This window comes from Chenopodium album, chromosome 8 (genome assembly GCF_948465745.1).
Source record: "Chenopodium album chromosome 8, dcCheAlbu1.1, whole genome shotgun sequence".
In the NCBI taxonomy this organism is placed as follows: domain Eukaryota; kingdom Viridiplantae; phylum Streptophyta; class Magnoliopsida; order Caryophyllales; family Amaranthaceae; genus Chenopodium; species Chenopodium album.
In genome coordinates this window covers 4,399,973-4,415,451 of record NC_137841.1, presented here as the reverse complement: position 1 = coordinate 4,415,451, position 15,479 = coordinate 4,399,973, and the positions used below count along the sequence as shown (strand labels likewise).

General features: G+C 37.3%; 3 protein-coding genes across 3 annotated transcripts; all 3 read right to left on the bottom strand.

Annotated features, from left to right (window-relative positions):
* Window positions 1–85: 85 nt before the first annotated feature.
* On the bottom strand, window positions 86–7,197 carry LOC145555682 (65-kDa microtubule-associated protein 5-like). Its single transcript, XM_081617427.1, has 11 exons — window positions 6,912–7,197; window positions 5,662–5,865; window positions 5,326–5,571; window positions 5,025–5,240; window positions 4,236–4,391; window positions 3,963–4,122; window positions 3,430–3,581; window positions 2,956–3,043; window positions 1,233–1,306; window positions 1,066–1,140; window positions 86–587 (listed from the first exon to the last, which is right to left on the bottom strand). The coding sequence occupies exons 1-11, from the start codon at window positions 6,975–6,977 to the stop codon at window positions 336–338; spliced, it is 1,689 nt and encodes a 562-aa protein (XP_081473553.1). The 5' UTR covers window positions 6,978–7,197; the 3' UTR covers window positions 86–335.
* A 411-nt stretch (window positions 7,198–7,608) lies between these two features.
* Window positions 7,609–8,259, bottom strand: LOC145642636 (uncharacterized). The gene has a single exon (XM_081693825.1). It carries the CDS (start codon window positions 8,257–8,259, stop codon window positions 7,609–7,611), a length of 651 nt encoding a protein of 216 aa, XP_081549951.1.
* A 2,304-nt stretch (window positions 8,260–10,563) lies between these two features.
* On the bottom strand, window positions 10,564–11,577 carry LOC145642635 (uncharacterized). Its single transcript, XM_081693824.1, has 2 exons — window positions 10,884–11,577; window positions 10,564–10,799 (listed from the first exon to the last, which is right to left on the bottom strand). Exons 1-2 carry the CDS (start codon window positions 11,575–11,577, stop codon window positions 10,564–10,566), a joined length of 930 nt encoding a protein of 309 aa, XP_081549950.1.
* Window positions 11,578–15,479: the final 3,902 nt, after the last annotated feature.

Genomic DNA, 15,479 nt, shown 5'->3' with positions numbered 1-15,479 from the left:
TTGGTGGGAAAGCAAATTATGCAATTTTCCTCATGAATTTTGCTCATGAGCAAAATTCTCCTCACTAATGGGAATGCTCTCAGTAACTAGTTTCAGAAAATATGCAGTTCTTTAAATTCACCCTATATTAACATATTCAAGCTTTTAACAGATACTAGCAACTAACTTCAGAAAATATGCACCCTCCAGAAATATCAATTTTGACAGATTCAGACATGAATGACCCTCCTAAACTATTGGTGTGTACGCTACGAAAGAACTATTTCAGCATCCATTCATCCTGAAAGTCCTCTTTCTCAACCATATTAAGGCCATCAAACCAAATTGCATCAAGGTCAGATACCACGAGACACTGGATCATCCTTGGCGAGTGCTACAAAGTTCACTGGTATAACTCTTGCGCTATCTCTGCGCTCTTTACTACCTGAGATCCCAAGACGCCCTGAAGGAGTTCCTATCCTACGAGTATTGGGAGTTCCGACCATTGTATTATTATTGGTGCTCTGACCCAAAGGCTTTTTATTAGGCTTTGAACCATAGAGCGCTTCTTTTTCAGTAGCAAGCTGTTCTTGCAACTTTTTCTGCTCCTGCGATAATCAAAGACAATTTCATTAAAACTCCTCACAGTCCTCAATCACATGAACAACCCCCTCGGTCTAGTGTTAATCTCTCACTTGACCATGTCAGTCCATCACAAATTAATCTTTATGCAACTAAAATGAGGGAGTAAACTTATTCCATGCAAAGTTGGGCTTCAGTTTCACTTACTACCATCTCTCCCCTATATCAAATCAACCCTTTTATTTTTCTCGCAAGTCCTACTCTTTTTCTTCCTACTCTATCCATATATTATTACAAATGACTTTGTGAGACTTCCTACTCTATCCATATATTATTACAATTGACTTTGTGAGACTGATGCGATAAGTGTAGCTCATCTATGCTGAGGCAAATTAATTAGATTCGACTTAATTAATATTTTGTAGTACACTGTACGCTAGATCAGGAAGTGAAGAAAAGGTGACTGCGTGATAAAACTATACAATAGATCAGTCAGAGACATACCCGAGTTCTACGTTTCTCTTCTTCCCTCTGCTGACGCTGTAAGGTGTATTCTTCTAATTGATGTAACAAAGGCTCCTGGTAATTGAAAACAAGAAAAGACGTTATGTAATATAATATGAGAAGAGAACCATTAATAAAAACAAGGAGTAAAGGGTCTGGTAGATCACCTTATCATACAGGAATGTCATTCCTTTCTCTACCTCCCAAGCTTTAACTTTCGTTATTAAACTCTCAACAAGAGCTACATAAAAATAATTCAGACTCATGAAAAACAATTCAAACTCTTTTGGAAGCACAGGATGTTGAATCAAATAAATCATTGCCAAATAAAATTCAATGATCAGTAACAATAAAAAAGGTGTTAGAAACAGCAAGATGCCAAGAAATGAATAGTAAAACTAAGGGCTTGAAGATACACCAGATTGTTCATCTGTACAAAACTAGAAGAGAACTGGCATTTATTTATTTATAGTATCACACAAGGAATTCAAGCAGAGAACAGCACAACCATTTGAAATGTTTAGGTATCATGCAATGAATTCTTAATGGAAGAAAAAAAAAAAACAATTCAAATGTAAAATAGATAGAGCAAAACAGCCCACTAGTTCAGTAGTTCCCCCTTTTATATAAAATGAGAGGTGCCACAGATAAAATCGTATGTGCAATTACTTTAATCCATAACTCACTACTACATATACAAACTAAATCATCATCAGCATAAAGTACAAGATACTCAAAATACATTAATAAGGTACAGAGAAGCACCTTTTTTAGAACTGCAAAATTTAAATTTAATTATTGTCAGCAAAACTATATTAGAACTGCAAAGAACAAAGTACAAATAGAGGACAAGGTGAACTCATTAAATAATCAAAAAAGGTGCAACTACTAATTAGCCCAATTTCTTTAGATTTACCCTAAAAAGCCTCCAACCTCCTCAGCCCATAATTTATCTAACAAATTGATTTTGCCCCACAACATAACACTCATAGTAGTGTTGCCAAGCAAAATAGATTAATTGCACTCTAGCCACACGATCCACATAATAGCCATCACTGCATTTCGCCAAAGACTAACACTTCTATAGTAAAAACTCCAAGTTATGCTAATCATATTATAGAAATTTGAAGACATTTATACATTAGATGGTAAAAAAAAATTGGAGTTATAGATGGTGTCACATCAAGAATAAATTTTTATAGAAACGAAAACACATAAAACTTCAACATACCAATGTTTCTCATCTATCATATTAGTCATAATGTTTAGAAAAGAGAGAGAGAGAGAGAGAGAGAGAGAGAGAGCAGTCAAGGCACCTACAAGTTTGATGCATAATGTTCAATAATTCTTGCATGAGGCTTATAAAAGGTAGACTTGGCAAAAAGGAAATTTTCTTGTTGTACCTCTCCTCTCCCAAGTCCCAACACCCCCACCCCCTTTTAAATAGTCAGCTTTTACATGCAAGCACAAAATAGTATACTCAAGAGCAACATGATGCCATCATCTATGTTAACTGGACTTTTAAAGTCTTCATACTGCCCCAAAGATCAGTGTTAGATACTCAAAACTAAACTCTGACTGTCTGACAAGATATCTGTGCTTAATAATAAATCAAAAATAGAATCAAAGTAGACATGTTTGACGCAAACATCTGACACTAATTGTGGCGCCTCAATTAATATGGATCAGCATCTCTTTCAACCTTTATAACAGTGCAAGTTGTGAATCATAGCAGAGGTTTAGCTTGATCCCCCAAAAAGATGAACAAAAAACAAAGCTCCTTGATGCTACATAATATCATGAAACTGTACCAACGTAAATCTTGTAGCTTAGCCCTAAATGGTATAATCAGCAGAATTGTTCAAAAATATAAAAACTGAAGAAGCTCACATGGAATTTTGCCGACTAGAGTCCTTGCCTTTTCTGCTCTTTTCAAATTTTTATGTCCTCCTCTACCAGCACAGTATCTATTATCATCCTGAAGAAATGATGGAGTATATAAGGAATATAGAAACATGAACAGGATACATTCTTTTAATGTGTGTATACAAGTACCGAGAAGTGCCACTAATCAGAGTCTTACATTACAGCCATCATAAATTATACCAAAATCTTGACAACATTCCATCATTGAACATGTTAAGACACAAGTACAGGTGTGTAGCTACTATCTTTAAAGATTGTTTGGAATTGAGAAATAATATAAGTACTAAATTGATTTGTCGATTCACCAGTACATTTGAGAAAAATGTAGAAACCACAACTGCAACCATTATGATCAGTACAATTTGGAGTACCACTTAGCAACTAGAGCTTAACTTGAGCAGTTATGTACAACCTAAAACGAACTCCCAACTTCATTACCTTTTCATATCCATCTAGCCAAATTTCTTCCTCTGAAGCATGCTTCCACTTCTCAACTCTATCTAGTATATCCTTCCTGCTCTGAGCTTCTTCTTTAGCTTGTCTTATTTGATCATCCATACGAAAGAGCATCTCAGACATATCTACTTTGCCTGTGAAGCCATGAGAAGATAACTATTACTAGAAACATAACACGAATGAAGAAATACTATGGAAGCAGTAGAGCCCACGACTCCTGCAAGATGCTCTAAGATAAGAATGGAAAAACAATATGACTGTGAAATCCAAAATAAACAAATAAAATATTGATAAAATTAAATTAAACTTCACAATATCACTGAAGTACAATACTTTAGGATATCAGTTCTCGATGAAGGCAATGGCCAATTTGTGCTTCTGCAGGTTTTTTTTCCGCATTAAAAAGGACTCAAGTCCATGGTTAAAATACAGGTATTATAGCATGAAATTTAATGAAATCTTCCAATCTAGAACGAGAATTTAAAATAAATAAATAAATAAATAATTCAACAAACCAGAATCTATGAGGTTGATCAGCATTTTCCTTGCTGCATCACTGTCTACATCCACATGAACCCCTCTATATATTTCTTCTAATTCAGTTTGCCTCTTCAGCACTAGCTCTCTCATCTTGCTGGCTTTAAGAGTATTCAACTGCTCAACTTCAATTTCAGTCTAACAGGAAGAAAAAAAACATGTCAGGCTCCTAGGATAAATATAGATACAACTAATAGGTTAGAACCGTAACTTTTGCAAATTAAAACACATTGAGAGAGCAAGAATAATACCCGCTCAAGGACATCCAGTGAAAGGGAACCAGATCTGGAAACCTCGTCAACAGACGAAGAAATTAAGGATGTGACATTCTCAAACTTTTTCTGCTCGATAGTTGGGGTGTCCAAGAGACTCCACAACTCCATAAGAGCACTACCCAAATCTTGAATCTGTCAAAACAAGTTTTAACTTGGTTATGTTTACAACAGAATTGATAAAGCAAAAATATAAATAATGAAATGAAATCATTTCATTCGTACCTATGAGATCAACATATGAAAATATAATCTAGGCATCTAGCTAGAAAGTCATGAACAATGAATTTATTTAAACAGAAAATTGATCAGTTTAGAAGAAGAAATACTGCAGTTAAGCATATTCAAGAAGATGAAATACTGCAATTTTCCCTTTTTCAGCATCCATTCAACCCGAAACACAGTATTATAAGCTACAGAGACAATCGCTAGAATATTTCAGAATTTGCCACAGGTACAAGTTGAATTCAAAAAAAAATTCTTTGGCTAAACAGCACCATGATCCCAATGGAATAATTAACAGAAAAGTCAGACAAAAATACATGATCCTGTAGAAATGATTCGGTGGGAAAGAAAAAAGTCTTATACCTAAACAGTGGCTCTTCAGCATGTCAGACTATTTTACTGTCCAGGCAAAAGGTTGAGTTGGTAATACTAATGTTTTAGGTCACAAACAACTCTGATTTTCTTATTTACATCAGGAACTGTCAAGGATTAAGGGAATTAGAACACCTATGGATACAAGAAACATGTGTTTTAAAAAAATACCTTTTGCAACCGTCGCTGCTTTTCTTGCTTTAAAGAATTCACAACACCTGTCAGCTTAGCAAGAGTATCATTACTTATGCTCTTCAACTGGCCATATCCATGATCAACCAAAGAAGGGTGGACCTCATCTACCGTTGATCTAAAGTCAAGAGACATTACGACTGATAACTCATGAATAGCACTTATGTGACTATTAACTTTCTGCAAACGGAGAGCCTACAATGGAGAGACATATCTATGCATTAAAGCAAATTTTTTTCGAAGCAGCGATTATAGATGTTGAAGATACTAGATAGAATACCTTCTCATTCTGAAGCTCTTCAAGATGTGATTTACGTTCAGCTAGCCTTTGTACAGTTAAGTCTTGTTCATCCACTTGAGGTTCAGCATTATTTATAAACTGATCATTCCCAGCTATCTCAGCACAAATACGAATAATCTGGGACTCAATGTCAGAGAATTCTTTTACTCTTTGCAGTTTCTTTAATCTCAAATCATCTAAGGTAGGTTTTACAGAAGATAGCTGCTCTCTGAGAGTGCCCTTTGCCTTTAGAATAAAAATAAAGGAATTAAGTTTGTAAAAAAACAAAATGGAATAATATTGCTGAGACCGAATGTCATTAAAAGAGAAGCAAACCCGCGTAAAAGAGGCCCTCTCTCCCAGTGTTGACATTAGTCTAGCAATTTCAGCTTCACCCTCAGCAAGTGTTTGATAAAGATCAGATTTGTACTTCCTTGTATTCTCCACCTTCCTTCGGTAAATGTCAAGGCATTCTTGCTCAAGTTCTAAAAGCATCCTGTCTCTTTCGCTATCATTCTCCCCAATTTCATCCCATATTTTCTAAATGAAGAACATTAAAAAAAAAAAAAAAAAAAAAAAAGTATAAGAAAAACAGAAAACCTTGAAATTAGAATACTAAATGAAATCACTCAAATGTAAGACTTTAGGAGATAACATAAATTCTTCTAATTCTAAGAGTAACAGACTGCACTCCTCACTCTTTAGCAGTTAGACCCAATTGTAATAATTTAGACATTTTCTTCTCTAAGACCTTCATGTAACAAAAGGGATCTCGATTAAAGAATTAAAACCAACAGGAGATAACTAACCCGGCTAAGAGTGAAAAAACACTAAAACATCTATGAACAACTGCTTTAACTATTCAACACAAAGTGAAAAAAAAAGTTGACACAAACACAAGACGATGACACAAACCGGACTAAAGAGAATTAACAGGTTCAGTTCCTAAAGCATTAAATTTGGAATAATTGTATCATTTAGGTTAACTGCATTTTGTTGGGGTTTGCACCTGAAAACAATAATTGCACCAGTTCATTCAGTCTCACATCTTACCAGCACAAATGATACGTGCTTCTCCATTAAATTTTCAATAACAAAATCACTATGTAAAGCTACTCGTGCAATCGTATCATGGGATCATCACCCATCCAAAAAAAATTCGCGATAGCCACCACCATCACCATCATCACTAAGAATACTCATTCTATGACGAGAACAGCCACTGTTCACCACCACTCACAATCAGAAAAAGACCAAGAATTTTAATTATTCTCACAAATATACATACCGCATTTTCAGCAATTTGAACAATTCCTCGAACTACAATGATATTTGAATCAAAATTACCCCATTTCGCCTAGTTTTGTTTACTCTACGGCTTAAAAAACAGGCATTAACAATTATAATCGCCAAAATTTCACAATTTCATACTAAATCCAACAGTTCATCACAAAAGAAACGAAAAACAACTAAAATCAAGCAATTCAAAAAATCAAAAACACTCACTAAAATCACTAAAAACAAGTACAAAAATCAAGAAAACAAATTAAAACACAAAAAAAAAAAAAAAAAAAAAGCAAGAAAACCTGCAATTCTTGGAGTAGAGTACCACAAGAAGTCTGAGAGTGAGACTGAGAAGAAGCCGCTCTCATATCGAATGAATAAAGTGAAGAGAATCAATGGTGAAACCCCCAATAATTTTACACAAAACCCTAGAAATTGGGAAATTTTTGAGGAGAGAGAAAACCAAAAAAAATTGAAACGAGCGTTACAAAAGTAGAATTTCAGAGAGATTGATTTTGAAGGATTTGATGATTTTTTGTAATAAAAATGGGAAATTTTGTTTGATTTTTAGGGATTTGTTTAATTTTCTCTTTATTTTGTGTGTAAGAAAGGAAAAAAAAAAAAAAAGGAAGGTTGAGGTGTTTGGCGCGAATTTGCAGTGAATGTGAAGTGTGTTAAAAAAATTTAAATTTTTATTTGGACTTTTGGAGTATCATTGCATTACGGGAATACGGGGTACTTTTTTGTGCTACGGTATTTACTTTCAATCCTTTTTTACAAAGAAGATTGACCCAAACTGGAAAATAAAAGGAAATACTCCTACAATGGAAGATTTGAATTCCGGTTTTTTTCAAGTGTGCTGGTTTGATTCTTTACGCTACTTTTTTTTTTTAACCCGTTAAGGTGTCATTATATTGATAATTTATCCATCAAAACATACGGAGAAACCTCACAAGGACTATAGTTCTCCCAAATTTGCTCTATACCAAAAGGCGTTAATCAGACTAAATTATGAGCAACAACATTACCCTCCCGTCTAATATGACATATAGTAACGGAATTAAAAACGCAACAAGAAGCTAAAATATCATCAAGAATGTTATCTAGATCAGTGAAGAAAATTGAAGCCTTGGATAATCGATTGATGGGCACTTGGTTGTCCCCCTCAATAATAATGTCAGAGAGATCGTGGCTCTTGGCAAGTTTGATGGCCATGGCAGCAGCCTTAGCTTTAGCTATGATCGGGGGCCAGTGAGCTCTAACTCGGCGAGTAGCTGCGAAAAGAACGTCCCCTTTCCAATCTCTTGTTGTGACTCCAAGTCCCACCCACCCTTCAACACTAAGCGATGCATCACAATTCAATTTAATCGTACCTTCAGGTGGGGCTTTCCAAACTTTCGGGCTACGGCTGGAAGGTTTCTTGATGCCTCCATAAATTCTCTTCGCATATGAGCTACAATCGATTGCCAATCGGAAAACACGCTCAACAATGATGGGGTGGTAAACCTCCTTGCCATTGAACACCATATTATTTCTTCTATTCCACAGGTTCCACATTAGAATTGCTCCCCTGCATACCTTCTTTGCATCAAGTTTGCCCCAAGACTCCATCAAGTCGAGGAACGACATATCATTCTGCCAAAGGGACATTTTCGTTCACTCACATTCCACCCAAAGGTCTCGAACTGAAGGACAGTCGAAGAAGGCATGCTGAACTGTTTCGGGAGCGCCAACGCACCACAGGCAATCCGAGGTTCCGGTCATGTGCATGTACTTAAGGTAGGCTCTAACAGGGAGAGTTCTAGTGCACAATCGCCACAGGAAGTGACAAACCTTCGGGGTGATGTCTAAACTCCAATTATCTAACCAAGACTTATGAAAAATATCAAGATTGCATGACTTACCCGACATATAGGCTGATTTGACAGAGTAGCAGCCATCTATAGAGAAAGCCCAAGTGAGTAAATCTGGATCAGCCTTCGAGCTCAAGGGGATTGTAAGTATGTTGCGGACATCCTTATCATTGAATATGTTCTCTATGCATTGCACATCCCACTCACCATAATTATGATCAATCAAGTCGCTAACAACTTGACCCTCATTGGATACCGGCGTGCTTATGAAGCAGCTATCCCCATTATCGACCCAAGGCTTTCCCCTGTTCACCAACGATCCGTTCCCTATTCTTTAAATCAAACCCTCCTTGAACAAAGCCTTTGAGGACCAAATGCTTTGCCAAGAATAGCTTCCCCCAACACCAAGATGAGCCTCGATGAATGTCTTCCCCGCATAGTACTTTGCACTAAGTACTTTGTTCAAGAGGGAGTTCGGATTACTCGTAAGGCGGCAAGCTTGACGACCTAAAAGGGCATCATTGAAAACCTTTAAATCTCTAAAACACTTCCCACCAAGGCACTTCGGAGTACAAAGATCCTTCCAACTTTTCCAATGTACTCTTTTTTATCATTTTCTTGACCCCACCAGAAACGAGCAATCATAGCATGAATATCATCAATTACCCCTGCCGGAATTTTATATACCCCCATGACGTATGTGGGAATGGCCTAAATCACTGATTTTATGAGAATCTCCTTCCTTGCTCTTGATAAAAAATTTATTTCCAACTTGAAAATTTTTTCTAAATCCTATCCTTGAGCGCCGAAAAGACCATCTTTTTTTATTTCCCTATAATGGTTAGGACTCCAAAGTATTTCTCATGCTTGTTGACTCGCCTCATTGATAGAACACTCAACAATTCTTCTTGTCTTGGGACGCTAACACCTTTGCTAAAAGAAACCTCCGATTTGTCATAGTTAATTTTCTGCCCGGAAGCCTGCTCGTATATGTTGAGAATTTCAACAATATTCAAACACTCCCTTTGATTGACTCTTGCAAAGAGAAGACTATCGTCCGCAAAAAAGAAGATGAGAGATCTCCGGCCCCTTACGACTAGCTCTGCCTCCATGAATAGCCCCATCAACCAAAGCTTTAGGCATTAAGCCTGAAAAAGCATCTGCAACAAGGATGAAAAAATACGGGGATAGGGGGTCTCCTTGACGGAGGCTTCTAGTCGAAGTCACAGAACCACACACATTCCCATTGATAATAAAATAGTACTTGACCGTAATCACGCAATCCATTATGATCTTCACCCATCTGTCGGCAAATCCCATTTTCAATAACAACTTTTCAATGAAACTCCATTCTACTCTGTCATATGCTTTACTCATATCCAGCTTCATAGAAACCAATCCTTTCCTACTAGAACATCTCTTCTTCATTGTGTGGAAAAATTCCAGAGCAATAAGAGCATAATCAGTGATGAGACAACCATGAACAAAAGCATTCTGATTTTCCGAAACAATGTTAAGGAGAATCGATTTCAACCTCATCACAATTGCCTTCGAGACAATTTAGTAAAGCACATTACAGAGAGCAATAAGCCTAAATTCCAAGACCAGAGTAGGGGACTTCACTTTCGAGATAAGAACAATGTTAGTACTATTTACAGAGCAAAAAGACTCAATACCCTGCAAAATATTACTAACAAGCCTGGAAACATCATCTCCAACAACATGCCAAAATTTTTGAAAAAAAATATAGCATGCATACCGTAGGTCTCGGAGCCTTACAGGGGTGCACCTGAGATAGGGCGGCAAAAATCTCATCGTTTGTAAAAGGACGCAAGAGATTAGAGTTGATTTCTGGAGTAATAAGCTCATTTGTTGACTCTAAGACTGACTCCCAAGCCTCTTCCAACAGGGTACCCGCAAAGAATAAGTATCGGTAAAAGCTTTGAACAATCTTTTCAATGTCCTCCTCCTCCTGCAAATTACCATCACCATTTAAAAGACCCTTAATTTTATTCCTCGATTTCCTCTGACTTGTGGTGGAAATACGAAGTATTGCGATCTCCATCCTTGATTTAATTTCTGAAGCTCTGGATCGCATGTACTAATAAGCTTCTTGCTTATCAAGAAGATCTTCTAGTCTTTTTTCAAGCTCAACAAACCTTGCAAGGGATTTGTTGGTGGCTCTTTCTCTTCTTGCCTTTCTCAAATCATCTTCAAGAGTATCGATTTGCTGCTCCATTTTCAGGAATTTCGATCTACTCCAAACCTGAAGATCGTCGGCCACATCTTTCACATGGTCTTCCACTCTACCCACATTGCCATGCCAAGCCCCCCTAACTACCTCCTCACATTTACCATCAAGAAGCCAACATGTTTCAAATCAAAACCTTTTTTTTTCTCTTTTTTTCCATCTATGCGCACCAAATCTAAGAAATATGGGTGAGTGATCAGATTTGTCACAATCAAGATTCTCCCCGGTTGAGTTTAGGAACACATCAAGCCACTTTTCATTGGCCACATAACGATCAGGTCTCTCTCTAATAAGAGTTTGAATTGTCAAACCTCTTTCCCAAGTAAACCATTGTCTCATGTAGCCCAAATCATGAAGATTACAGTCATGGAGAGCCTCTCGAAAACCTGACATCCCTTTTCTCTCTTTATCAGCTCCTCCCTCCTTCTCGTCATAAGACAAAATCTCATTAAAGTCACCACCAAGAAGGATAGGGCCATCAAAATCATTGTAGAAGTTTCTAATCAAAGTCCAGGTTTTGTTTTTATATTCAGTTTCTGGCCAACCATAGGTACCAACAAAACGCCAAAGTAATCCAGCACTCGTTTTAATATCTCCACAAATATGATTTTGAGAAAAAGAGTTAAGAGAAGAATCCATATTATCTTTCCAGTACAAACACAGACCACCAGCTCTACCAATACTACTAACACCAAAAGCATACGCAAAACCAAATCTATTTTTATTACTTTTAGCAATAGCTTTATTGACTTTTGTTTCAGAAAAAAATAAAACATCAAGAACTAAAGAAGTGCACCACTTACGTAGTGCTCGAACTGCACGGAGACTAGACAGGCCCCGACAATTCCAACATAGGAAACTCATTGGAGGGGGCGGGGTTGAACCATGTCAACCTCCGCCGAAATAACAGAATAAGGAGTCATCGCAAGGCTAGACTTAATCCTCTTCTGATGAGTGTCATTTATGGCACTCATTTAACTTCTTTTAGGATAAATTTACATGACTTTTGTATTCCTTTTACTCCATTTTCTCTAGTTTTGCTTACATTTTATTAGGGTTGAGCAAAACTACCCGAAAACCCAAAAAAACGATTCGTAACCGTTCCGAAAATTAGGGTACCCGATCCGATAACCACAACGGTTCGGGTACCCATTCCGATAATTTGTTATCGGGTATGGTTATGGGTATCATTTTAAAATTAACGGTTACCCGATCCGATAAGCATTTTTTTTGCTTTTTTTCCCTACTTAAATCTATTAATATAAATCTAAACTTTTACTTTACTTCATAATCACTTTATAATATAAATGATTAGTAATATTATTAATAATTTGATCAAGATCATATGGTATTGTTTTTAATTAGTTGTAAATTATATCATAATAACTACATAATTAAGTTTAATTATCATTATTGGATATCATATTGGGTACCCAATAACCGATCCGAAAATTCGGGTACCCGAAATCTAGGTACCCGAACTTATCGGTTCCGATTATGGTTATCACTTTTAGTGATTTTGGTTATCGAGTACCCGAATCGTTAGTACTAACGGTACGGGTACCCGTCCCATGCTCACCCCTACATTTTATTTACTTTGCTTTTTTCCTTAGAAGTTTTCTTATTTTCTCGCTTTTCTAGTGTATTTTGCATTTTATTCTTTACTTGCTTGATTTTCTTTGTTTATAGGAAGTTGGTGATGTTCGAGAGTCTCAAGTGTGTCCTCCTTGGAGTTTCAAGCCAAAAGAGATGTCCCGTTTCTCCATTTGAAGCCCAAGAGCAAAGGAGTTCAATAGCTTAGTCATTAAAGTTGCGCCTTCATGCCGTGTGGGCATGAAGGAGTGGTGTCAAACCCACCAAGAGTGCTCAACTTACTGCTTATAGCATCATGGCTCATCTGGAGCTCGTGAGGACAAGCTTGGCCGCACTAGGGAGGTTCCCCTGCTCTAGCTGCGCGGGCGCGCGCGAGAGAGGAGCGACCGCGCCAGGATGCTGTGCGGCCGTGCGCAACACTGGAGCGGCCGTGCCCCCATTCTTCTCCCTATTCCGTACCCTTTTTGTAGCGGTCGCGCACGCAAGAGAGGGACCGCGCTCTTTGAGGTCCTTTTTGGAACGTCTAACTAACTTCCCTTTTAGTTAATTTTACTGTATATAGTTTTTCTTAATTTTAGAGAGAGAATTAATTAGAAAATAGATTAGATTAGATTTTTGATGAAATTTTAGAGAGAGAAGCTCTAGATTTTGATGATTGTTCTTGGATTTTTAGAGAGAGAAACTTGATGATGTTGATGAATGCTATTTTAAATCTTCTACTTCTTTGGTTTTGATCATGTTTTTGTAAGAATTTTTTACCTTTAATGCAATTTGATGTTTGATTTTTGAATTTAGTTGAATTACTTGTTGTTTGGTTAATTAGATTTGGATAAATTTGAGCATATTTTGATTACTTTGATGATGATGAAATTTGTGATTGATTTAGCTTTCTTGTTTGAATTTGCAATGACCAGTGAGTAGTTTTCTTGTTAGGGGTAGGGTGAAGCATGACCATGTGATATTTCATGATTAATTAGGGGAATTTGATTAATCATCATTGTGATTAAATTGGTTAGTGAAATTTGTGCATGTGTTTGATAACTTGAGGAGTGATCAACCTCAACTATCGTGCTAGATTGCATATTAGGTTCAATGACACGAACAATTGATTTGGAATTTATTATTATCGATTGAGCTTAATTTGTGATTTTCCTATTGGAATCATTTGTAGAGACATCTAACTTGACCCTAGGAAATAGCCTTTTGAGTGATTTTGATTGCATTTCTTGCTTTCCTTTGCGTTGCATGATTGATCGATTTCCTTCCCAATAGCGTGTATATCAAGAGTTCATATGAATCCCGATTCCCTAGCATCCTTTATACTTTTCTTGTAGTTGTTCTATTGAATTGATTCAATTTAGTGTAGACCAACCCACTCCCTAGCCTTCGGAATAGCTTAGCATCGACCTTAGTACTCCCTCCTTCCCTTGGAATTCGACCTAGACTTACCCTATACCTCGGGTTGGTTTAGCTTTATAAATATTTTTTTGGCCGGGAAATCTAGTCCCCAACGTCCTAGGTTCACCCCTTGTCATCTTCCCAAGTTGTGCCTCGTCCACTTCCACTTTAGAAATCTGCTCCAAACTCTTTCTCTTCCCAACAAGTGAAGTATGTTCCTCCATTGTGCAGTCAATGTCTCTGTCTACTCACCTCCAAGACCTTCCTGGGTGTCCTACCGATTTGCGGCCCCCTTTAAAACTATCAGTTCCTTGAGAAGTCGAAGAGGGAATTGAACTTGCAAGAGTAAGGGGTTGCACAATATGATCAGTCGGGCTTCTTGTTCCTAGTTGAGGTGTAATCTGCTGCTGTCGTTTGAGGGCAAGAGGTTTAGATGAGGGGGTTGCCATCATAACAACCTTACTGCTCCCCTCCGCCCCAATAGTTTCCTAGTACATGGCAACATTCCAGGGCACAATGTCCCCTGTCTTGTTCGGAGTTGGCTGAATAGGTGGGGAATTGAAGAGCTTTCTTGCCACAGTTGAGGGTATCTTTCGAATGGTTCGAGGGTCACGATATCCTGGGAGTTTTGTGCCTTGATTGCCTTTGGGTTTAGACAGCCAAACTTTATCCTTTTCTTGCTTAAATATTGATAAACGAGTTGACTTCTTAGGTGATGCACTCAACCAAGGGCCATACTTATACACCACTCCGTTTTTCACCTCCTCTTCTTCAACAAATTGGCATTCTATGTCTGTGTGATCCATCCTCCCACGATAATAGCATAAATCAGCAAGTCTTTCATATTGAAAGCTAAACCATTTAGAGTATTGAGAGCTTTTAGCTATTTTAATCCCCCTAAGTAAAGGCTTGATAATGTCAACCAACACCTTCACCCTAAAAAATTTGTTCCATCTAAGAGGATCAGAGTCATCATACTCCAAAAATCCTCCCAAATGCTCACCTATTTCATACACAAAATCAGTCGAACGCTTATTAAAATGAACATCTCTGATTCGTGTCCAGAAAGGTGTGTTCTTGAATCGAACCTCTGAAGGCTATTCGTCACCAATTATTTCAGTCAAGAGAAGCAATTTCTTGTCAAAAAAACCAGGGATAGCCGTCCATCACAAAGACATTGGTCTCCACCATCCTAATCGCAACATTACCCCTAATTTCCAGACATTGAGTAGAGTACGTTTCATTGCTTTGACATTGAAAGGTCTCCCCGTAAGCAATTTTCCCACCAAAGTCAGGGAAATTTGAGTCTTTGTGTCATCGTTAACCTCCTCTGTAAAACCACCACCAATAATTTTGTTTTTCATCTTCTGTCAGGCTCAATTTCTCCAAATCCTCCATTTGATTCGGCTCCATTGAATGAGAAAGGGTCAAAAAGGGAAAATTTGAATAGAAATTGAACAGAAAAGGCTACCTCACCACCGGAAAAACTAAACTGAACGCAAGAGCCCTAGTCGAGGGACGAGAGCAAACCCTAGATGAGGGACTATTAGATTAGGCTCTTTACGCTACTCATAAAGTTATACTCAACTTTGATTAATGTTGGTAACTTTTATAATAATAATCTTATACATTACGACTCTCAGTTATTTAATTATACATTTATACATAATAAAATATCATAATCATGTTCATGCTATAATCTACCAAGCTAAGCTTGGTTTAGTGGTAAAATCGTACGATTATCACCTTCCAACCTTGAGGCTGGGGGTTCAATC